Source organism: Trematomus bernacchii, unplaced genomic scaffold (assembly GCF_902827165.1).
Source record: "Trematomus bernacchii unplaced genomic scaffold, fTreBer1.1, whole genome shotgun sequence".
In the NCBI taxonomy this organism is placed as follows: Eukaryota; Metazoa; Chordata; class Actinopteri; order Perciformes; family Nototheniidae; genus Trematomus; species Trematomus bernacchii.
The window spans coordinates 5,073,458-5,097,817 of record NW_022987582.1 but is presented as its reverse complement, the minus strand read 5'-3'; the positions used below and the strand labels follow the sequence as shown (position 1 = coordinate 5,097,817).

The window sequence follows — 24,360 nt, the reverse complement described above, 5'->3', positions numbered from 1 at the left end:
AATACACAATTGGCACTATCAGTTCTCATTCAGTTGTGTCGACAGATGGTGGGGACTGTTTAAGAGTAGCCTAAGACATTTCACAGGGGTTAAAACAAAAAGAGGAAACAAACTGAATTACTGTAGGCGCCACACGTGATGGAAAGTAAAAAAAATTCTATGGTTCTGCCTTACAACAAGATAGCTTGAGATCAGCAAAACATTTTTCAAGCCGTTGTTTGTATGTCTTGAAGTTGTGTATTCAGAGAGAAAATCCTGATACATTTTCCATGACAGTCACTTATTGGTATCATATGAACAGCAGAAGGACTTTCCCTCAGCAACGACATTGCATCTTAATTTAAACACAAAGTAATACAACGAGTGAATTAAAATATACACTACTATGAAAAGACAGCCAGAGCTCTTAGTTCAAAAACAAGAAATGGCCTGGATATAATGTAAACAGACTCATCAACACACAAAAAGTATACTTCATCTCATATTTCTCATACTTAGAGTATACTTTATATTAAGTACACCAACAGTAAAGAGATGAAACATAAAAAAAGAGGATTCCATCTTAGATACTCGTGATGAAATCTGAGCTGGCATTCAACATGATGAAATGTAAACATGCTTTGGAAGGAAGTTGCGAGCAATTGATTGACTGAATGATTCAAACAAAAATGATCACAAGATCCATTCATCAGCAGTGATTAGCTGGCATTGTTACTGTGCTTAATCTCATCCTGTGAAATACAATAATCGCTCCTTAGATGTTAGAGGGGTAAGGCCTTCAGTCTGCTCCGCAGGACTGACTTTAAAGTGGAGAGACCTGGCAACCTCTCATTCAGTTTTGGAACAGCATACAAACCAGAGGCGAGCAGGATAATCCTCGCAGTTACCAGGTAAAGATATATGTGTGTAGAATCTAGAGTTCTGCATTGTATTTCTGGTTGAATATAACATTTCATTTTGGTGCATTTTCTGTTTTTGGATTCACAGATATTCCAAATCGAGCTCATCCTGCCATGGGTAACTCAGGGTCGACCGGCTTCATCACTTCCACTCCCAGGAAACTGTCCTGGGGACGCCAGAAAGAGGACACAGTGATGCTCAACGGCTCCTTGACACAGTGCGACGAGGACAGATGGAGAATAAAAGGAAAGCAGAGTTTATCTGTGAAGAAAGTCCACCTCTCTCGCAGCATCCGTTATGTTGACCTCGCTCTCCAAGAGAACAACACCGTTCATTCAATAAGGGGAGAAATGCATAACCTGGCTTTTGTTGGAGATCAAGGTCCATGAAAGACTGAATTTACTGTGGACAATTTTAATCTCCAACTCAGCAAGTATTTCTGATCAACTGTGATGTTTGAAGAGCTCACAAACGACCACTGTACTGCAACATGAGAGGTATTTCAGTGGCTACATTTCCACCCCGTGGTGTGAATCTGTGAACAGGAAATAAAGCATCGCTTATTTCCATGAGATAGGTCTCATTTTTGTCAAATGGAAAAAAATGGAAAAATGTTTCCTATTTGTTTTTTTTGTTGCAAAGGTTGTCATCTAGTCTAACTGATTGAGTTACAAAGAACTGTTGAGTTTTATTGTTTTAGATAATAACAATGTGAGCAAATTGCACACGTGACACACTTCATCAAGTTGTGGCTGCTAAACCATGCAAAGGAAATCCTGTCTCTGCATCTGTGAAACACAAATGCAAGGTATAGTGCAATTTTCCTGTTCTATGGCTTTTTAAGTAACTTACTTGTCATTAATTTTAATCTGCACTTTCTATTCAGGACAATGTTTCCTCTCTGTATAACATGGATTTTATATAATTGTATAGTATCCAAGCACATTGTTGTCAAGGTATTTTTTAAAGTCATGCCTTTGTAGCAAACCATTTATAACATGTGAGAAATACATGAAACCTTCCAGCTGATACTATCCATACCTCTTGATTTGTTTTTAGTGCTAAACAAGTGGTCATTGCACACTGTGCTCTTCCATGAGGTTTAACCACTGCTTTCTATTGCTGTTTTTTGTGTTTTGCAGACAAAGCCTTTGCAAATAATGAATTCTAATATATTAGAAAATAAAACCAAAAATGTTGTCATAAACCCATGATTTAAAAAAGTGACACCACCCACTGTTAGGCAAATGTGGCTACTGTCGTGCATAATAAAGTTATTTTAAAGACAAATGGCCCATTGGCATACTAAATGCTTTATGGGATCGCGATACTTAGAACAAAAGTTTAAAGGAAATATGACTGGAGTATTCTATATCATTAATATTTATAGTACTATAGTAACAGAGTTGTTGATAGGTGGCAGTGAGTTCAAGGACTCGACGTTTCACACAGTGGGAAATATGTCTCACAAGAATAAAATTGGAGAAGTTATGATTACTAAAATATATCAAAAACCCTAAAAAGGAAGTGAGACCAGCTGGATGGCAAATGTTGTGACAAAGCCAAGGGTTGAGCGTTTGAAGGCATCACAGTGATAAGCACACATAGAAAGTTATATGAACCAATTTAAACCTTTTTAAAAACGATATAGATATACACTTGAATGGCTTTGTCCAGATCACAAAAAAAAAAGATGATTAGTAAACTTCCGCAATATACATCTGACTGAACAGAAACCGTGTATCTGTGGTGTATTCAAAGTGGAATGGAAACTAGTGAAGTCATCTCCTGCCTAGGGACATAACAGGAGCACTTGAAAAATATTTGCCACTTCATTTGCAGGTCGGACTCAGGGAGGGCGAGATGGCCTCTTTCACATGGACCCTCTTTTTGGTGGGCCTTTGCTTAAAAGGTACTGTACATTTTCTACAATGCATATCCAGTATTTATACTGCACTGCTCAGAAGTGCAATCAGTCAGCTTTTTGTCTTTTTGTTATTTTATTATCTTTTTTGTTTTTGCCAATAATGTATCAGTCAGGTATATTTGTAATTTATATAACAAGTCCTTCTCGCCTCTAACTTCTCTTTGTTTCAATTCCTCACATTATCTTCTGCATTTTACTACAGTTACTCAAACTGAAGCCTCATCTTGGACAATTAAGGTGCCGTCCTCGATCAAAGGTCTACCCGGATCCTGTGTGGTGATCCCCTGCTCGTTTACATATCCAGATCCACGCAAGAAGGTCACTGAATTCATTGGGATGTGGTCTGAGGCACATCAGCACATCTATCACCCATTGAAGTCCAAAATAATGCAACAGTATCGGAATCGGACAGAGCTGCTGGGAGACGTCAGACAGAAAATCTGCACCCTGAAGATCGATCCACTTCAACAAAGTGACCAAGGGCCTTTTTATTTCAGGATCGAAATGACTGACTATGAAAGGTTTTCTTACAAAGACAACGCAGTCTCTATCACAATGATAAGTAAGTATTATTAACAACTTTCACCAGACTTCTATGACAGCAAAATTAATTACTGCATGTTTCCAGTAGCCTGTTTTACTGCAATCAGCGCAAATGGAGACAGGATAATTTGCCATTTGGTTACCTTCTCTATGTTATTGACATACTTTAAAGAAGTAATTTTACATTAGTGCCAAAAGACCAGCACATTTCTAAACTTTATTTAAATTGTCTTTGAAAGCTAAATGTGTAACTGGCACCTCAACAGAGGCCACAACCAATAGATAACAGAAGTCATTTTAGGTTTCAATTCTTCAAAACTCTCTGATTCCAACTTCCTTATTTGTGTAAATAGCAATCAAAACATATTGAAACTGTTTAATTTCGCTGGACTGACAGATGTATGGAATTAGGGGAAATGCCACCAATTTTGAGATGTTTGTGTTATTAGAGGGAAATGTTTTTTCTTAACCTTACCCTAACTCTACTCTAGCATTGTTATATTTTACCAAATCTGAATGAGGGCAAGACATGGCATAGATCATAACAACAACCCATGTAAGAACAACTGGCACGTTCTTAATAAAAGAGTAAATATCCATCTTTTTCTACTATCCTTTACCCCACAGTCCTCTTTTCATGTGTTGAATGATTTGGGAATTTCAAGATTATTTTGTATCTTTGCTATCTAAAGTGATTCCAATCCCTTAATTCAAAGCAAGTGAGGCAATACACATAAAAAGATATCACAGTTTTGAACAGCCAAAGACAAAGAGCTTTACCTTACCAGAAATACTGTACCTTGTGATCTTTGCCATTGCCATTATCAATAACTTTCTCCTTGGTACAGGTGAACTTAATCCCATCGGGTTCTCTATGAAAGAGGAGGTGACAGAGGGGCACAGTGTGTCTGCGTCCTGCTCTGTGTCTCACTCCTGCCCCACCTCTCCTCCCGTCTTCACCTGGAGTCACTCTGGGGAGGAACATGTCCAACCCCAGCAGCTTGAAGATGGCCAGTGGTCAGCCACATCTACTCTGACATTTCAACCGACCAGCGCTGACCACAACAAGCCTGTACAGTGCACCGTCACATACAAGGGGGGGCAGCACCACAAAACATCCGGGACCCTCAAAGTGAAACGTGAGTATGGCCGTGGCTCAGAGGTGGGGACTCGAGTCACATGACTTGACTCGAGTCAGACTCGAGTCGCATATTTTTGGACTTGAGACTTGCTTGACTAACATTGATAAAAGACTTGACTTGACTTTGACTTGGTATTCATGACTTGAGACTTGACTTAAGCTTGAGACGGATGACTTGAAAGGACTTGTCTGTTTAAAATTAAATATTTGCGTTTGTTTTTGTAGTGAGATATTACGTTTAGTTTTTTCGAAAAATGTGATTGGGTGATTATAGCGCCGTGCGCGCAAACCTGGCAACCCACTAGACCGCAGGACCGTTAGTTAACATGGCAGCGGCTGGCGTTACTCCACAAATAGTGAAGTTTGGATTCAAGGATTATGTTGTCGATGACGCTAATAAGAAGAGAACAGCGGTCTGCAGGGTCTGCAGCATAAAGATCAGTGACACGACCACCAAAACATCCAACTTCATTCGTCACTACAAAAAAACCCACAGAGAAAGGTGCGTGAATGTGTTGTGTTAGCTAGAAAGCTAACGTTAAGTTTAAGCTACGTCAGACTTGGTTTCGAATCGATTAAGCATTGCAAAGAGAAGACAAAACGGTAAATGAACACTAGAACCGCCAAGGGATTCATTTTGACTAACCCCGATACTGACGGGCTGTCAGGAGAGGGAGAGAGAGAGAGGAAAAGAGATGCCTCGTTTATTTCCCCTGTGTTATTATCAGAAGTTACTGTAAACTGTTGAATAATGTAGTTCATCTACTTTTAGTAGTTTGTTTAAATGTTTTAATTATGTTGTTTTTGTTTGTAGAAGTGCATCATTCCTTGATTTATTGTAAAATGAATCTGAACTTTTTGATCTGTTACGATGATAAACTGAAGCAATTTCTAAATTAACCCAATTAACTGAGTTTTAAATCGTCCTACTTAGTTTATAAGGAAATTATGAAGAGGAACAAATTAAATGATTTGAAAATGATATATATGTAGGTGCTGACGCTGTTGGCGGTTCTAGTGTTAACAGAAATTTAAATTAAATATGTGTAATGGCAAATGCCATATATGATTTTCTTACCTGGAATTCTGCCTCTTTGAACAGACTTTTTGATTGAGTCCTAGCTATATTGTCTGCAGTTCTAGGGTTAATATGAATCTGATATGATTGTCATCGGTCTAAATTAGATTTCAAATGATTAACTGTGTATGTAATGAAGATCATATTGTGGGTTAAATCCATTTTCATAACCACTGTCTTTTAACTGATTTAAATGGGGAAACTGGGCTTATTCATCAGAATTTCGTATGACTTGACTTGACTTGCTTGACCTGAGCAATGACTTGACTTGACTTGCTTGACTCTCACCACAGTGACTTGGGACTTGCTTGATACTTGTAGGTCAAGACTTGAGACTTGCTCATGACTTGCACATGTAGGACTTACTCCCACCTCTGCCGTGGCTACAATCAAGGTGTCGTGGCTTCCTTCCTTATTTTACTATCAAGCCACTAGACGCCTTAAACAGACATTTTTAACCCGTTTTCTTTCCTTTATCTTTCAGTTGCTTGGCCTCCGATGGTTTGGATGATATTATGCAATGGGTTTGCTCAAAATAAAATAACAAACGTTTACACATGCAACACAGAAAATAGGCTTTTACAATAGTCAAAACAGATAAATATAACAAACAACTTAGGTATTCTTTCTTGCTTTCTTTCTTGTTAAGGCTTATATAACTTGATAACTTAAAGGGTAATTGAACGGTTAAAAACTGTGCCTCGAAGGCGTCTTTCTAACAGGTTGCCCATCACTGTCACTTTAGAGGAGGCGCCGTGGGAATTGTAGTCTTTTATACTCTGGTTGACTACAGACATCACAATTAGGTGGCCTTTCTTATCAAAACAAAATACTGGCTCTAACACAAGATGTTAACACTTTAAACTTAGTTCATAAGTGAGACCTACTCTATCAATGCTTTGATAAACCAGGTATACCATTTATTTTACAGTTACCAAACATGGTACAAAGCATTTGCATTAATATGAAAACTGTAATAAAATGTATGGGATAGTCATGGCAAGGAAGCACCCATGAAGAGAACAGAGACAACCAAGGACAAAAAGTGGAAAGAAATTGTAGTGGGATGATTCATGTTTTTCTTACCCAGTGTAGAAGCTGTTTTACCAGCATACATATATTCAAATACAACTTTAAAGCTTTGAAAAGCAGGTTTAGTCACTGTCAGAGGAGTATCAGTCATCATGTATTCATCTGCCGTGGAAAAAGAGCATTGTGCTGTCAAATACCTTTTTTTATTTGGGATGACGTGCTGGCTACAAGAAGGAGAGCAAATTCTGTCCATCTTTAATATGATTTTTTTTTTAAAGACCAAATTATCTTAACAAATATTGGATGGATTGCCATGCCATTTTGTATAGGCATACATTGTCCCCAGAGCAGAGCATACTGGCTTTGGTGATCCTGTGACTTTTCCTCTAGTGCCACCATGAGGTTGTAGTTTTGTATCAAATGTCTCAACAACGGTCAAATTTGCTGAGATTCATGTTTCCTTCATGATTAATTATAATTCTTCCTCTAGTGCATCCATCTCTTCTACATTGTGTAATCCTCCAATTCTTTGCTTCATGAATTTTCTGCCATGGCATCATAAAGAGTTATTCGTATGTTTTCATGCAGACTCTCCGGTGAATGTAAAGGTTGAGCACAAGTCAGAAGTAAAGGAGGGAGAAGCTGTGCAGCTGAGATGCTCCAGTGATGCCTACCCTCCTGCCACCAGCTATCAGTGGCATAATGAAACGGGGGCCCAGCTGCATCAAGGACATGACTACACGCTGCTTAAAGTCTCCAGACACGCAGGAACCCTGTACTGTACTGCCATCAATACAATAGGAAGTGGCAAATCCAACCCTGTGCAGCTCAATGTGTTGTGTAAGTCAATAATAAAGGATAGACTTTTTATTTAAACAAAATGGTATGCTGATGATTGATTAATGCACACAATGAACAATATCTGTTTTGTTTTCTTATTACTGCCGATTTTTATTTGTATTCCATATTTTATTATTTTTATTCCATTCCATTGCAATGTAAATACTGTTATATTTATATTTGACTATATTTTGTATTATTTTTAATATTTTTTCTAGTTCTCTATCTGTGTTTAATTGTTGTTTTACTTTTATGTATGCACCACGACACCTAGTCAAATTCCTCTTAAGTGTAAACCTACCTGGTAATAAACCTGTTTCTGATTCTGATTCTGATAAAAGTTTGGCTCATAACTACACGTATTGTGCTTACAGATGCTCCTGAGATTGCGAAGGCCTCTTCCTGCACCTCGGAGGGAGATATGGTAAAGTGTGTGTGCATTTCGGATTCCAAGCCTCCCAGCATGCTCTACTTTGTGCTTCCTGACAGAGTCCTGCCAAGCACCAAGGTGGAGAAACATGGCTCTGTTACCATCGGGACTCTGCACGCAGAGTTAGGATCTTCTGTGGCTGTCTGCTGTCTGGCAAACAACACAATGGGCAATGCCAACCTCACACTCTCTCTACCTGTGACCAGTAAGGAAGAAGTGCATGACATACTCTTAAAGACTGTAAATCATACACTGTGAAAGAGAAAAATGACAACACATGGTTTCTGTTTGGACAGGTAAGATGCTGAATCTATATATCATCATCGCCTCGGTAGCAGGTGGGATTCTGGTGATGATTTTTTTAACGGTGAAAGTTGTTAAAAAATGGTAAGTTGATGCAGAAAAAGATTCCTTTCACATACAACAATTATTCTGAAGATAGTGTGGATTTAACAATAGCATTCATCAGGGTGCTATAACACATTTAAAAATACGGGTACATTCTGAATACAGCAGTCAACAGACACCAGAAAGCAATATATATATTTGGGGCATGTTGAGGGGTTTATCAGTACACGTTGTGAATGTGTCTTAAATGTTGTCATTATACAATATGTCATAATCAAACCACATCCTCTCAGCCACACATGGTAGATGAAGGTCAGTTTGTGAATTTGTATAAGGCATGATAACCTATACATTTAGCAGTTGACATGGGTTTTAGTGGTTATTGAAAGTGTGAGAAGATCAATTAAAACCTGGTTTCTGCCAGCAGGGGGAAGTCTGAGGATGCAAGAGAACTTCATCTTAGCTCTGTGAAGGCAGACGATGAAGTGGCGCACCCTGTGTATGCTGCAACAAAAAGGTCATTCACCCCAGTAAAAACTCAAAGTTACATAAAGTGGCCTTGTGGGAGTTTATGTGCTAAATGTGTTTTCTGCATTCTGTCTTCAGAAAAGAGAGGTGCTATGATGATGTTAATTGCTCTAACGCTTATGACAATGACCATGTATATGGCAACATGGAGGTATGTAAAAGAAAATTCACTCATTCATTATTTCCATGCATGAGAGAAGAGAACGCTAATCTTTTTCCCATACAGAACGACTTGGATGACACAATATATGCAAATATGTAACAGCGTTGAATTAAGTGGAGGAGCAGCTGCAGTCTCTCTCTGATGTCCAACTGATGTGGATCAACAAGTTAAATCAAAAGTATTGATATCCTAACTTTTTTGTATTGAAATACGTGTTCTATTTTTGTCTCCTGTAATTCACATATGCCTGTTGTTTTTATATATATATGTTCATATCTAAAAAATAGCTTCCCCATGACTGCTCGTAAGATTTACAATAAAACGTGTTGTCAAAATTAACCAATAAACTATTGTAATTTTTCACTTGCAAATATGTTTGATAATACATTCTGCAAAAGTAGCATTTTATCTGAATCTACATTTAGGAAGGCATGACTGCTTTACCAGAGTGACATACAAGAATCTCAACGTTTTAAATTGCAGACCTCCGGTTGAATAGCACATACTGTGGAGAACAGCTAAAATGTTGCACTTCTACACAGATGCACTGAACATATAGGCACTTACAAATCAGTTTAATAGTCACATCTGGAACAGAATAATTGTACTGCCACACAAACTGACTTAATACATTTAAGAAAGCCTGCCATGTAAATGGATCTGTATTTAAACACATGCAGACTAACAGATTGTATTAAAAGATTCAAAGGCTTTATGGTCATGTGCGCAGTAGCTACAGCGTAGAAAGGGCAATGAACATCTTAAATCCCAAGCTCCTCCACCATAAAGGACATAAAACAGTAAAACTAATAAAAAAAAGTAGTAGTGCAAGAAGAACAAAGTAGAATAGAATAAAAATAAAATAGTGCAGATTGTGTTGCAAGACCAATGTGCAAGTCATGCAGATGAAGTAAACTATAAACAGTACATGTCAGAAATAAAAAAAGCAATGGGCTAAATAATGTAGCGAATGTTGTAAGTGACTAAGTAAATGCAGAATTCTATGTACATGAAAACATAATAAGATATACAAGAACCGAATGTAAAATTACATATTATACAGTCAAATAAAATGAAATACTGTTTATTGTAGTGATAAATATTTTGATTCACTTATTAATCAACAAAAACGTATGACAAAGTGAAAATATCCTGCATGCTCAGGTAATTGTGGAAAACCCCTTGTGTGTCTTTAACATTGTGTCATTGTGTCATCGTGTCAATGTTAAGTGGACAGGAAGGGGAAGGGGAAGCGTGTCAACTACCTTACTGTTAGATTAGAGTGTTGAAATGTTCATCACACATTTCTTACACTAACAACGCCTTATTCTCACCTCAGAATACAACTTTAAACCATTGTCAACACAAATGTACTTTGGGAGATACAGTAGTCCTCAATAAACAGCCCATATTTGTAATTATATTATTATTATTTGTAAAATGGGTTAAAATCTCGGGCATGTCATCCCCATGCGCCTTTCATTTGTATGCAATTTGATTCATTTTGCTATGTAAAACAATCAAATGATACACCAACCATCAAATGTTTAAAACATGTGTATACAGCTTGCCTCCTCTTGATTCAGCATAATGTTTTGTTCGGACAATCTAGGAAAGAAAAGCGTAACTTGCAATGTTCATAGATGTTTATACAGAAGGTCAACATTCCACATCATGGGTTCCCTTATATTTAAATGTGACAACATATTTAATTCTAGTTTAAAACTATATAAATAACGATTTCCATCTTGTTTTACACAATCATAAGAATCACCCAACACACTTTGCATTTAATGTTTTTTATTAATATTTACCAAACACACTTAAATCAAATTGACAGAAGAAGACCTAAACAGAGAAACATTTCTGAAGTAAACACACCAGATATTAGGTGGTAAATATCGGATTATGAGAGTGACACTGATTAGGTTGTCATGTGTGCCCTTTAAAATGACATTACAGTGTTCACGGAAGTGTTCACTGACCGATTATGTTCAGTGTAGTTCACTTTTAACAAAAGTATCTCTGTCATCATACTACATATGGATAATAATTATTTATTTGCGATCAACATCTGCATGGAGAGTAATCTTGTATCCATGTGACAGCTGTAAGACATTGAACTACAGATTTAAAACTCCTTGAAACATGAATTAATTGAACATGCATTAAGAAACACCCTTGCACTGGGCTCACGTCATTTTTTGATAATCGTGGAGCTCGTCACCTTCTTCCCTCCTCTGTAATGCACTGTGCAGTTCAGAGTCTTGTTGAAATCGGAGACTCGAGGGGAGAAGGTCAGGGTTGACACTGTTTCCCACTTCCATGTATTCAGCTTCTTTGAGCGGCGGAGGATGTTTCCAGGGTGGCTCCAGCTGAATCGAGGTAGGATCGCTGGGCAGGAGTGAGACACGGAGCAGGAGGCAGTCAGCTTCTCATTCATCTTCATAGACAGAACAGGAGGCTGTGGGTCGCCTGCAGAGTGGGAATATATAATGACTCATAGGACAATGATTCAAATATTATTCACGGAAAATGTAATTATGTTGCCTTAGAAATGATTCAAACTATCTACAAAACTCACGTGTGACTTCGATGGTCACTGGGTTTGTAGAGTAGGAGAAGCTTTTGAATTGCGGCATTTCAATCCTGAAGTGGAAAGGGCCAACATCGTTCTTCCCCACACTGTCCAGCAGCATGGAGCAGTTCCGTGCTGCAAGATTTCCCAAGAACTGGCTTCGTTTGTTGTACAACTTAACCAGTTTGAATTTGGGGACATTGGTTGAGACTACCTTTTTCCCTTTCAGCCAGAATCCCTTCCACTTGGTCAAGGGCTTCTTTGATTTGGGCATTGGGTAACTGTAGAGGCAGGGAATAACCACACAGGAGCCCTGCAACACAGTAATCTTTTCCGGCACGGTCACTTTCCATTGGTTGCTGGAGGAATGGACATCATGGATCACTGAAATCAACAGAGAAAGTTAGTTTGTCATAGAGGGTAACACAAGTTATTTTATGTTAAAGTACATTGCATTTTTAGACTCACCATGTAACATCAGAAAGGGAAACAACAATTTGAGCTCCATCACTGGTGAGAAAGACAAGTTTAAAGCAGGCAATGAAAATAATACTAAAGAGTATCTCTGTTGCTCTCTCACCTCTGAGCCTCCGATGGCTGCTGAATTCTCTTGCAGTACTTCTGAGATAGTTGTGCCTTGTCTTTGAATGTCCTACTTATAATCGAGCTTAACCCTTTAAAATTGCAAGTGTAACCAAATGTTTTACAAAGCGGTGAGCTCATGATGTGAGTTGGTGTTTAAACAGCTACAGCAGAAGCCCAGGAGATGGCTGTTGTTGCAATATGTGATAACTGTGTTCTTGTTTGTCCTCTGTTTAACATTTTACTTGTTACTTTTTTTCAACAAAAAAGGAATACAGCAGAATACAGCTAACCTTTTTTAGCAGAAGAACATTCCACAGAACACGTGACAAGTTTCAGTGATGCACGGATGCTACATTTTGTCTTACTAGAGACAAAAAAGAAAAGAAAAGATGAGTCACTAAAGGACTGCTGACATGGCCGTGGAACAAAAGAGACATTATGTTATTGCAAATAAATAATGAAGGCCTTTGACGTGCAACCCAGTGATCAAACTTTTGAGGAAATTATAGATGAGTTTCCTTTATATGAGATCCATTCATAACATTTCCACATGTACATTTAGCTTTTATCACCTTGTGTTTTTTAAGGGAAATATCACAGATATTCACATTTCCCTTTGAGGAACTCGGAATTGGGGAAATGTCATTGATTTCACAGCTTTGCTCTGCTGTCATGTTTGGGCATAGAAGAGTCATGTGATAGTCGGTCAAATGAAGTCAGACCTAACAAATAAGAAATGGCATTTTATGCATTTTAGTAGCTGTTCAATTTACAAATGCTTTTTTAGTTGAAACTCAAATAAGTGACTGAAATAAATATATTTTATGAGTAAAATCAACCTATGTAGAAGGTGACATTCAGGGATGCAAACATTAAAACATGGGACTGTAATAGCAGTATTATGTTGAGTAACTTATTTTGATAACGTAAGGAATAACAGTGGTTTACTTTGGGCTGTAACATACTTTAAGATACATTGCACCATTAACCTTTATGAAAACTAACTCCATACTTGGAAATAGTCTGAGAGACCAACCCTTGGAGGAGAATAGAGTCTCAGAAAAGATGATAAGCCAGAGCAAAGTGAGCGGGACACTGATACAACCAAGGTCGAGAAAAGTTTATTTCTAGCTAAACCATATCAGAATAAAACTATTGGTCACAAAAACAGAAACAGAAACAATAGCAGCTTCACTTAAATCCACTTTATTAACGACAGGACTTTATGCACAGTATAGTTGTCTGCTGTTGTTCAGTAATTCAATAGAGGAAAAGTAGACAATGTTAATCATGGAGAGGAAACTATATACACTTTTAATATTTTATTTGATGGTACAGACCATAACTCGATCATTACATATAATAACTTAATCCCCTAATAGGAGACTGAACCAGAAAAGAAAACAGAAGTTTCAGCTGCAGCACAAATGATACAGGACGTGAATTGCCAAACACATTGAGAAATATTTGAAAAAAACCACAATCATTTTAACCCCACCTTTTCAAGTAAAAACTGAAGTTGTAAACAGAATATTACATGAAGACATTACTTAGAAAACAGAACTTAAGTCATGGGATGTTGCCCAAACTGATGTGCTAAATTATTGGTGTAATTTCCTGTATCACTCACTAGAATTTCTTTTTCTTAATGTTCAATTCTAATGGTGCTAAACGGCAAAATATCTATCTGCTAAACCTGTTAAAGCCATAGAATGATCATGTTTAAGGCAAATAAGCAATGGTTAAGGTAAGACCTATACACAGTTAGTTAAGATTAGCAAAAGGTCAGTACAATTAAAAGGTGAACAACAATTGCAGGCTGCACTGGACACATCTATAAATAATGTGTAATTTACATAAGTAATACTGAGTTTAACAATTAAATTAAACTTAAGAATTAAAGCACAATTAAAGATATGGCTCTGAGCAATATTAAACTGTACATTGTCAATGGTTACATATTCAGTGTAATAAATAAAGACCAAATAAACAATTTTAAGGACGGTAAAATGAAATGGAATAAATAAATGGCTGCAGTTATATGAAACCCAAACTAGCCTTAAACCCTGGGAAGTTGACCCCAGGACACACAATAAGGTCCCCCATCTCCCATAGCACCAAGACATGTCGCTCTGCAGATTTGTAATTCTTAGTAGTTTATTTTTTGTATCTCTCTGTGGTTGTTTTTATTCTCTTCGTGATCATTTTATGTCTCCCTGTAGAAACCTATTGAGGGCCATCAGATTTAATTTCGGGAGGGTTCACTTGCGTTGCTGATATATTCTGCTGCTTTAACCAGTAAACTCTATAACCCTGGTCTTGTAAAAGTGCCTGCCAACAGCCACAATGTTCTCTAAAATAAATACTAAGAAACAAGCAAGTTCAGGTTTTACAAACCATGACCACGTGAGATGCAGTTTATCTTCTATTATGAATAATCCACATTTCCATATATATTTTCTGTGTGATTCATTCGTTGACCCATCTGACCCGGAGGGGCCTGCAAAAACAGAACTTAGGTTACATGTACTTTTTTGCCTTAGTTACAATGTTATTATATTACAACCATTTACTGTAAATGTAAAGTATAGTAGTATAGTACATATTGTAAGTCGCTTTGGATAAAAGCGTCAGCTAAATGCAATGTAATGTAATGTAATGTCTAGTACCTCGACGTTGTTGTAGACAGGTTCATCAATGGCTTTCAGTTCAGAAGTGTTCTCGTTCTCTTGAGTCTTGATAGATGCGTTTCTGAAAAGACAAACAGACATGTTTGGATTCTAATTTGAGAAACAAAATGTGTTATTTTATCTGCAACTTGCGAACAACTTGTGGAATAATAGTTTTCACTAGACTAAAACCTCTTTGTGAGTCTAGTCTTAACTCTTTACAGATGATGAAGTCGTGTATCCTCTTGTGAATCCCGCAAGAATAACTCAGAAACAGAGAACACTGTGACGAAGCCTAAAGACTGTGTGGTTTAAATATATTCATGTGAGTTCTTCTTCTTATTGTATTATAACTATTTATAGATTCATGTGACATCTCTGCATCATATTTTCATAGCTTAGTTTGTCCTGATAAGAAGGATGTATATTTCTACAGTACAGGGTAAAGGTAGCATATTATTTTACAGAAGGAGACTATAAGCAACCAAACACTTGAAAGAAGGATTTAGAGTAATTTCACAATTTAACAACAAATCAATAATACTTTCCATTTGTATGATGCCTTAATATGATAAACTTAGACAAAATAGAGCCTATCTTTTAAATAAAGCTTAAATGCTAGAGGCTACTTTATTTTCCCCATATATTATACATTTCCAAACAAACAGCCTAGGATGGGTCAATAAATAGCAATAATTTAATTCACAATAAATATCATGAAACAAACCTTTTCGCTTGGTTTGATGATACTCGGCTAAAATTGGCGTAATATCCAGATTCTTCCCTGGTCAAAGGTAGTGACCTGCCAAATATGACAATGAGATATCAGTCTTCCATTTGAGCAGAAATGTGAGCTTATATAAAACAAACACATTTAAAAAAGAGAACCCCTCCAGACATTTTTACTTTACTTCACTAATGCATCAAGAAAGACAAACACAAGGACCAGTCATGACACAAAACAAGAAATTAACAAGTTACCTTTTGTTTTTTAAGAAAAAGAAAATTCCAGCCACACAAATAATGATCAGAAGTGCAGCAACAGGTACACAGATGGCTGTATACATTACTGGAGAAGATTCCTGGATTGTAGCCATTGTGGAGGATACTGTAATATCTGTGGACATTTTTTTTTAAATTGAAATTTAATTACAGATTTAAACTTTTAAATGTTATAATGAAACTGTCCTTAGAAGAAAACTGTAAACGTACTTGTAGTATCTTCAAAGGTTGGTAATGGTTGTGGTATAATATCGGAAAAACAAAGTAGTTTCATTAAAATGACATTTTACCCTACTTTTTTAAAGAGAAATAAACAACAGCAAATTAAGGAATACTCAGAAACACATTATATACATTTAAATGATGTGCTTAAAGGTTATACCTGACGCATGAATGGCTGGGATCACTACACCTGTGAAAAAAGTTCTGGTTTATTTCTTCTTTTTAATTTGTATATATGTACTTTAATGAAATGTACTCAAATTCTTACCAGACACAGATATGGAGACATAGTCTTTTCTGTAACTGTACATCCATCCCTCTCCGGTAGCTCTCATATAGATTTTTAGTTGTTCATCCGTGAAGTTAAAGATAAAGAGGGAGCAGTTTTTTTGGGTTACACTTCCTAAGAGCTTGGTCTTTCCTCTGTACTTCTCATTCACAAGTCTTTCATTCGGGTGAAAAACGAATACATCTGGGTCTCTGTCCAATTGAAAGTTACTTCTCTCAAATGTTTTCCAGTACACTTTAACATTTTCAGAAGATTCCTTTGGCGGATAGGTAAAGCTACAATCTATGGTCACGTTTGAGCCCAGTGCTGCTTGAATGTTTCTTTTGACAATAACATTCCAATTTTGATTTGTGTGACCTGTGTTAAAGAATAAACGAGAATTATTTACATTTAAGTGCATACTTCGTTAGAGGACATTCAAGACAAGCACAAATATGTCACACACCTTCTGAGGTCAGCATCAGTATGAGGCTAAGACGAATCAGGCTCGGCAGCTTCATCTGACCAAAGAAAGACACTCAGAGGTTAACCAACATAATCCTGACACCTTACAGTGCCCTGGGTTCTATCTCATCTGGAAGCCTACATGTGACAACATTGTGAAGTTAAACTGCCTGTATTTTCTAGTAAGCAAATACTCACTGTGAGAGGGAGTCCGAAGAGTTTGCAGGGCTTTTTGTGCTTTGGCATATGACATTATATCTAAATATTGGTGTGAAATTGGGGGGTGTTTCCTGTTTCAGGGTGAGTTGAAGAAAAAAGGAAGTTGCCTCAGAAAAGTGAACACTGACCGCGTTCTGACTCTATTTTTGAAAAACATAAACAAGCAGTGTAAACCTCACGTCAGCACTCACTTCTGATGACTGTCAAACTTTTATTAAAACATAAATGAACAAAAACTCAACACTAAAAAGACAGGTAATAAGAATACACAGGGTAATTACAGTGATCAACAACACTTTCCATGTGTAAAATGTCCTGATAAGATAGACTTCGAGAAATGTGAAAATATATTTTAAATCTGTTCACACAGTGTTGCCAGTACTGTATATGACTTTCGGGGTTGAGACTAGTAAACTGATTTTGAATCTGTTGTTATTATGGGTAATGGGGTATCATTTGGTAGTTGCAAAAGAAAAAGGTTACCAAAGGTCAAATCAATTTAGCTCAGAATTACACATGACACAATAATTTGCCTCAATGGTTATTGTTTCTGTACAATTATACATTACACCACATTAGACCTTCAACTCAAGAAGTCCATGAGATGTTTGGGCACTAAATAAAAACATCAACAACTAACTGTTAAGGAAATGAGAGGGCAAAGAAGAGTGGCTCAACCTGGTGGAAAATAGATCAAACTACAACTTTGAAGCCAGATGTAACAGAATGCATGCTTAATTAAAGCTTTAGTTGTTTTAGGAACAACTGTGTGGTTTAATAGTAACGTGACTTCACTTTTGGTTAGACGTATTGTTGGCGCTGAGGTTGAACTTCTGAAATTCAAGGAAATAAACTTGTATCCTTGACAAAATGTTTGTCCTATGCATCAACACAGCCATTTTTATAAAAAAATACAAATCAAATACTCAAATAGTAAAAAATCATATATTTCGGCTAATATTTTAAGACCAATTCTCTTAAATCGCGGTTAATGATATTGAGACAACTTTTGGTGCTTGCCTCTGTTAAAGGAAACCACTAGATGGGGTGAGACTCGCTCGGAAAAGTGAACTTTGACACTCGACTCCACCTGGAATGTGGGCCAAACTCGGATCTCAAGGTGCAGTCATATGACTCCCTGATGGAAGTGAGAGTGGGAGACCCTACAAGCTGGAAATGGTTGCTGAAACTCCTTCAACAGGTTTTGTGATCCTGAACGTCTCCTGCTGTCTGACGTCAGTCCTTGAGCTCCAGAAGAGTTTCGGGAAGAGACGCTTTGTTTAAGTCGCAGTAGTCTGCAGGAGGATGAAAGTTTGTTGTCTGTTGACATACTCTTCTTCACCTGTGCGTGGTTTGACCGTGACTACCCCAGGCACACATGGAAGATCTGAATGACGGAAGTCCGGGGCACACAGACGCAGAGGAGACACGCTCCCCGGACATTCCCCGGTCAGATGTCCGCTCCGAGAGGAGGGTAGCAGCGGTCAGCTCCACTGCTCTGCCCGCCGCACGACTCACCTTACCCGGGGTCATGGACGCAGAGGGGAGGGTCGATGAGTCAAGACTGAGGATGTATATTTTCAAAAACGGTATATCTATCTATCTATCTATCTATCTATCTATCTATCTATCTATCTATCTATCTATCTATCTATCTATCTATCTATCTAGATCTATCTAGATCTATCTAGATCTATCTATCTATCTATCTATCTATCTATCTATCTATCTATCCATCTAAACATCTAAACATCTAAACATCTAAACATCTAAACATCTAAACATGTGCTTGCACGTTTAAGTGATCTTCCTAAATTGCCTTTATATAGCATTTTTATAGCTTGATATTCATATTCATTATAACAAACTTTACCATGTTTTACATGCAACACAAGTTCATGAGGCTTGGTTTGAAGTAGAGACTAATGACAGGTCAAAATAGGCCAAGTTGAAATCTTAAATAATCCCATAATGCCCATTTAGAAATATAAACTCTGCTAATCCAGTGAAATTCAAGTTTGAAAGAACATGTGTACGTTTCTGTAACACAGTGTAATATGATGGTGCTTGGCATGTGGTTTTATAATAAGATAAAAATGAATATGTTTTTACACACTGAACACCGTCTTGATGAGACCTAATATTATTCTGAAAAGGCCTTTGTGTTTGGGTTAGGGTCAGTGATTTGCTGCTACACTTGGTTATTAAAAAGGGATTTTTATTATAATATGTGTCCAGATGCATCAATGAATGCAGATGCATCCTTTCCTACAGACAAGAAGAAAGTCAAGTGATGCTTTGCTTCAAGGCATTAGATGAGCCACAGTCCAACCATTCTCTAAAATACAACATTGCATTGTGCCTCTGAGCCCCTCGAGCAAAGAACCCCAGCGTGACTTCTGTAAAAACAACAGATACCATTTCGGCAGTTGGTAAGATTTCTTAGCTAGCTTCTAAATAAAATCACATGAGATTCACCAGACAAAAACAATCAGTGACATGTGTGACACTAAAAAATGATATTACTTCCGGAAGAGCATTTCTGAAGTGGCTCCAGTGCATACATATGTGCCCTGTCCTAACACAGCCCTCAGACTGCCACTGAACTGGACCAGGCAAAGCACAACATACATCTACACAGAGGAGTTGCTGCTTGATTAAAACTTCACTCTGAATCTATCATCCATGAGCAGGAATGTGAAAACTCACCCTGCTTTTCTCTTGCCTTTTGACCTTTCTGCACATTCCACCCCAGAGACCAAAGATTAAAGAACCTGCAGAGCGAAACATTATATAAGACATCTCAAATCCTAATGAAACTAGGCTAAAGTTCACCAAATGTTCCTAAAGATTCCCTCTTTTCTCAGCTTCAAAGCTCTAATCCTTGCATGTGATCGGTTCAATGTGTTTGTTTTGGTCTGGTGGAGATACATTTGTCTGGATGATAATAGGTAATCTGGGTTTAAAGACACTGCAGAGTCAGTTATATTGATGACTGTAGTAAATAATTAAAAGTTTTCAATCCCTGTCCAGGTGGCGTGTGTCCCTCTGAGCGGGGCCTTGTGTGGCGTTTCCTGTTTGGGATGTACCCATGCAGCTCGACAGCTTTGGAGCGCTCTCTGCTGCAGGAGCAGATGGTGGTACGTTATCAGGTCATGAAGAGAAAGTGGCAGCAGTTCCTTCCAAAGGCCGTACGGATGCACCTCAACGGCACTGATGGTAAAACCCAAACATGCAACATCAAAGTAAAAGAAAGACTCCTAATTGTGTCAACCTTTCAGTCTTTTTTTAAACTTCTATGAACACATTGTCCTGTCTTTATTCCAGCCGAGTTGGTGGCAGCAGTCAGGCACTTTGACCAGAGGCAGGCTCAGGCCCAGCAGCAGACCCAGGACCAGTCAGAGGAGGTCAGGGACAGACTAGCTTTCTTGGAGCTTCAGGCACAGGTTAGAGGAGTCATTTATATCATTGTATTATTCTGTCTATTTAATCTATTCTACTTCATATTTCTTTATCAACATGTTGGCTTTGGGTCTGACTTCTTGATTTCTGTAGGCCGAATAAATATAGGTTCTTTGCCTTAATTTGGTGTAAGAGATGTGTGTTTAAAGGGGGGCAGGAGGAGGGGGAGTATATTTAGAGTAGTTACGCAACAGGATCTAATTATTTTAAACAACTAGTTTAGCATTTATTTACATATGGTATTGTTGGCTCTCTTTGTTCTTGATGTATTGTTAAGCCCTTTTGTCTTGGGAGTGTTTGCACTTATGAACAGCTGATATACATTTGAGCATTGAGATACTTCAAACGCAGCTTCAACATAATGACCCTAGTTTACAACCCTTAAGTTATGATTCCTATTGAAAATGCAAAAGCAATATTAAGTGCATTTAAATGTATGATCTCGACTAAAGCAGTTCACACAGACTATATAAAGTGGTCTAATCTACGTGTCTTTCCTGTTACCAGATATTGTTTGAGCGCGTCACGTTTGACCAAGATGAGCTGCGAGAAGCCACAAGGATTATTGACAAAGATGTGCCGAGAACAAACAGAGACCTGAGCTATTACCAGTGAGTGATTGGCGACTATTGTTGTCTTTTTGATATACTTAAGACACGTCCACAAATGTGTTCAAATATGAAGTCTTGTGAGCTGTGAAGTGCTCTGACTTTAAATAAACACTGGACAAAATAAATGAACCAAACTTAATGTGGGAGATACAAAGACACTCTGTTGCCGCTCAGGCTTCTGCGATATACAAAGATAACATTAATTTGAAAACAATATATTTAAAAAAAAAAGGGAAACATGCAGAGCTTCATTTAAATTTAAAATACATCAATATTGTATTAAATGGAACTTTGAAGTAAAAGTATATTAAAGAATACAATCATTTTAAGTAAACAAATTAAACAAGTGAACATTTTGTTCATTGTTACTGCCATATACATATAAGGGAGCAACTATGATCATAACTTAAATGGTAAATGGACTGTACTTATATAGCGCTTTATCCAGTCTTTAAGACCCCTCAAAGCAATTTACATACTACATGTCGTTCACCTATTCACACCCATTCATACAGAGCAGTGTACCTAACTCTAGGACCTAACATTCACACACATTCTCACACCGTTGGCCATGCCATCGGGAGCAACTCAGGGTTAAGTATCTTGCCCAAGGATACATCGACATGTTGACTGCATGGGCTGGGATCGAACCCACAACCTTCTGGTTGAAAGACGACCGCACTCCCTCGCAGCCACAGTCGCCCTGCATTAACTTAAATGTCTGTAAATTACAAACTTACAACTATATAGAGAAATATTGTAAAACGTCCTGCTTTGTATAGTGCACATCCAATTCTGCACTGTTCCACTCAGTCTGCTCACTTGTGTCTGCAGGGAGGAAGGTTTGGGGAATCTGTTGGTGTTGAGAGATATCCTCATCACATATGCTGCGTTTCATCCAGGTAAACACTGAAAATGAGCTCACCTCAGGTTTTATTAATACAAAAAAATAAAACATACATTACAGAGGGTGTTTGTTGATTATTCAAAACTTTAACACTCGATTGTTGATCCAGAGGTCAGTTATGCACAAGGAATGAATGACCTGTGCAGCCGGTTCCTGGAGGTCCTCGACTCTGAGGTGGACACTTTCTGGAGTTTCTCCTGTTACATGGAGAAGTTCTCCAAGGACTTCAGGGCGGATGGTCTGCACAGGAAAATAGGTGTGATTACCATAATGAAATACAAATGTATGTTTATTAAATGCTAGATGTTGTGAATTAGGTTTTGTTCCTTAAAGCTATCACAGAAAAGGTTTAGGACCTCTAGTGGTAAAACAATATATTGGAAACAATCATTCCAGTACATTCAATCAACTGTCATACTTATCTTTATATTATATTTAATATTTGAGTGTTGGGATTTGTTTCTCGTGTACTGTTTTGGATAACTTCAGAAATAAATACAGATTTCTAAAAAGCCTTTATTAATGCAATCAGACCACACACATCCTGGAACTTGACTTTCATGTTATCTTAACTGCACATTAAGTCTAATGTTATCGTAGTGACAAAATCTGTCAACAAACACTCACTCGCAAGGTGTACAAACATTGCTGTTGCCAAATCTATTGCTATTAACAATGTTCTAATACAGATCTAATACAGAAAGTTCAGTCGATAAATGAATTCAAAGTCTACTGTGTAAAGATGTGAACTAGTTGTGTTTAATGTATTTTAGAGTTGGAGGCAGCACTGTTGAAGGAACTGGATCCTTCACTTTATGCTCATTTGGTCTCAGACAGCATGGAGAGCTTCACCTTCTGCCACAGGTAGATTTAAATTGATCCTTGGTAATTTAATCTTTATTTCTGAATTTTGGTTTATATTCAATATATTTTTGTATGCAAATGTTGTGTGTTTTTCAAGGTGGCTGCTGCTTGGTTTCCAGAGGGAGTTTGAACATAGTGACGCATTACGTTTATTTGAGATCCTGAGTTGTGACCATCTGGAGCTTATCTCCCAGCAAGTAGACCGAGCCCGTTATCAGGAAAGGCTGGCACGAAACTGCAGCACAGGTGAAACAAAGAACTCAAGTTGGCAGCATTAAAAGGAGATTAATGGGGAGGGATAGTTCCCTCTGTTAAATGTCTGACTTTAATGCAGTGATATGTCTTTGCAGAGGACCATTCAGAGTCGCAGCTGCAGGCCATCAACACTGACTTCACATTTGAGCTCTTCATCTGTGCAGCCATACTGTTGGAGAACAGAGAGTCTCTGCTGCGGTGCCGCGATGATGTGCAGCTTATCCAGTTTACTAGCAGGTTTGTCTGAATGCTAAAAAAAAATATTTGTTTTTTGTTGATGTGAATGTTCTGGTTAAACCTTTGCTTTTTCATGCAGTCTTCAGGGAACACTGGACCTGAACAGCACGCTGAAGAAAGCAGAGCGCCATTTGTACAACTACTGCAAGCGCTGTGCGTGGGACTATATGAATGAGTGCTGCAGAGCAGACATCAGCACAGAAGAAGACTTTCTTTATCAACTCCGTAGTTTACTTGTATTAAGGTGATAGCTACTATTTAAATACATGATGTGAAACACTTAAGAAACTGTAATTTAGTACAAGGGACATGCAATCCTTATTTCAAGTGTTGATGACAAATATGCTTCCCTTTTTTTTTATTTCTGAGGGAAACACACTAATGGCTTCTTACCTTAAGTTACTGCTGTTTATTATAAATGTACAGTATTTATTTTATGTCAGTTGACCAACTGTAAGTTATTTAGTTGCTATCCTGAAGGATTTATTTTCCTGGGTTATGCAATATTCAACTTCTAGAAGAAAAACAACTACTCTGCAGGCGTGTGTGAATACTAAGATCTGGTGTGTCGCAACAGGTGGTATCTCTGCAATGAACTGCAGTTATACCAATGCCAGATGGCCCACGTGTCAAAGAGGCCTATAACAGGAATAGACCCAGAGAGTCCTGCAGAAAGGGGAAGGAACACTTTCTGCACTACTGTGTCTTAAATATTAAATGAAAAATGATACCTCAATTAAACTACTCAAGATTGTTTACTATGTGGTGTTTGCAATATCCATGTTGAGTTTTTTTTATATATAGGCTGTGTTAAGGTAAATCAGCATTGACTCGGAACACTTTTTTTTGTTGATGCACAGGTAATAAATCAACTTGGATAAAAAGTATGATGGAGAATTTTAAATATAGGAAGCAAAAGCTGATTTGGTGCCTTTTATGATCAAACATCTGCTTAAATGGATTGACTGCATGATATTGTTAGAATAACCAAAATTAAAAAGTATTTTGAAAATGTAACATTGTGTAGTCTTCCATGTCCCAGCAGTGTTTCCATGAGAGCATGCAGTATTACCCATGTTCAGGAAC

At 37.6% G+C, this 24,360-nt stretch overlaps 4 protein-coding genes across 5 annotated transcripts; 2 read left to right on the top strand and 2 right to left on the bottom strand.

Moving 5' to 3' along the window:
* The first annotated feature begins 2,705 nt into the window (after nucleotides 1–2,705).
* On the top strand, nucleotides 2,706–9,291 carry LOC117480303 (sialoadhesin-like). 2 transcript variants are annotated; one of them, XM_034127593.1, is made up of 9 exons: nucleotides 2,706–2,812; nucleotides 3,030–3,389; nucleotides 4,219–4,509; nucleotides 7,210–7,461; nucleotides 7,836–8,096; nucleotides 8,188–8,278; nucleotides 8,667–8,756; nucleotides 8,846–8,918; nucleotides 8,994–9,291. In XM_034127593.1, the coding sequence occupies exons 1-9, from the start codon at nucleotides 2,764–2,766 to the stop codon at nucleotides 9,027–9,029; spliced, it is 1,503 nt and encodes a 500-aa protein (XP_033983484.1). In that variant the 5' UTR covers nucleotides 2,706–2,763; the 3' UTR covers nucleotides 9,030–9,291. The 2 variants fall into 2 exon arrangements, with proteins under 2 accessions (XP_033983484.1, XP_033983483.1); XM_034127592.1 differs by having other exon boundaries at nucleotides 8,664–8,756.
* A 1,468-nt stretch (nucleotides 9,292–10,759) lies between these two features.
* Nucleotides 10,760–11,966, bottom strand: LOC117480322 (Schwann cell myelin protein-like). Its single transcript, XM_034127612.1, has 2 exons — nucleotides 11,515–11,966; nucleotides 10,760–11,405 (listed from the first exon to the last, which is right to left on the bottom strand). The coding sequence occupies exons 1-2, from the start codon at nucleotides 11,780–11,782 to the stop codon at nucleotides 11,128–11,130; spliced, it is 546 nt and encodes a 181-aa protein (XP_033983503.1). The 5' UTR covers nucleotides 11,783–11,966; the 3' UTR covers nucleotides 10,760–11,127.
* A 1,313-nt stretch (nucleotides 11,967–13,279) lies between these two features.
* On the bottom strand, nucleotides 13,280–17,001 carry LOC117480313. The gene is made up of 9 exons (XM_034127605.1): nucleotides 16,918–17,001; nucleotides 16,721–16,775; nucleotides 16,255–16,632; nucleotides 16,147–16,176; nucleotides 15,975–15,983; nucleotides 15,744–15,879; nucleotides 15,490–15,564; nucleotides 14,763–14,844; nucleotides 13,280–14,593 (listed from the first exon to the last, which is right to left on the bottom strand). Exons 1-9 carry the CDS (start codon nucleotides 16,963–16,965, stop codon nucleotides 14,522–14,524), a joined length of 885 nt encoding a protein of 294 aa, XP_033983496.1. The 5' UTR covers nucleotides 16,966–17,001; the 3' UTR covers nucleotides 13,280–14,521.
* A 1,032-nt stretch (nucleotides 17,002–18,033) lies between these two features.
* si:dkey-238d18.4 (TBC1 domain family member 15) lies at nucleotides 18,034–24,028 on the top strand. Its single transcript, XM_034127594.1, has 10 exons — nucleotides 18,034–18,527; nucleotides 19,972–20,157; nucleotides 20,266–20,384; nucleotides 20,908–21,011; nucleotides 21,846–21,913; nucleotides 22,028–22,174; nucleotides 22,692–22,782; nucleotides 22,880–23,028; nucleotides 23,133–23,274; nucleotides 23,354–24,028. Exons 1-10 carry the CDS (start codon nucleotides 18,317–18,319, stop codon nucleotides 23,520–23,522), a joined length of 1,386 nt encoding a protein of 461 aa, XP_033983485.1. The 5' UTR covers nucleotides 18,034–18,316; the 3' UTR covers nucleotides 23,523–24,028.
* The last annotated feature ends 332 nt before the right edge of the window (nucleotides 24,029–24,360 follow it).

Coding starts and splice junctions, on each gene's coding strand:
- LOC117480303 (XM_034127592.1), top strand. CDS start 2,764: ATGGCCTCTTTCACATGGACCCTCTTTTTGGTGGGCCTTTGCTTAAAA. Junction 2,813..3,029: donor GGTGGGCCTTTGCTTAAAAG/GTACTGTACATT, acceptor ATTTTACTACAG/TTACTCAAACTGAAGCCTCA. Junction 7,462..7,835: donor TGTGCAGCTCAATGTGTTGT/GTAAGTCAATAA, acceptor TTGTGCTTACAG/ATGCTCCTGAGATTGCGAAG.
- LOC117480313 (XM_034127605.1), bottom strand. CDS start 16,965: ATGCCAAAGCACAAAAAGCCCTGCAAACTCTTCGGACTCCCTCTCACA. Junction 16,177..16,254: donor TGTCTCCATATCTGTGTCTG/GTAAGAATTTGA, acceptor CTTTTTTCACAG/GTGTAGTGATCCCAGCCATT. Junction 14,845..15,489: donor TCATCAAACCAAGCGAAAAG/GTTTGTTTCATG, acceptor TTGTCTTTTCAG/AAACGCATCTATCAAGACTC.
- LOC117480322 (XM_034127612.1), bottom strand. CDS start 11,782: ATGCCCAAATCAAAGAAGCCCTTGACCAAGTGGAAGGGATTCTGGCTG. Junction 11,406..11,514: donor AGTGACCATCGAAGTCACAC/GTGAGTTTTGTA, acceptor CCCACTCTGCAG/GCGACCCACAGCCTCCTGTT.
- si:dkey-238d18.4 (XM_034127594.1), top strand. CDS start 18,317: ATGGAAGATCTGAATGACGGAAGTCCGGGGCACACAGACGCAGAGGAG. Junction 22,783..22,879: donor AGCTTCACCTTCTGCCACAG/GTAGATTTAAAT, acceptor GTGTTTTTCAAG/GTGGCTGCTGCTTGGTTTCC. Junction 23,029..23,132: donor GGCACGAAACTGCAGCACAG/GTGAAACAAAGA, acceptor ATGTCTTTGCAG/AGGACCATTCAGAGTCGCAG.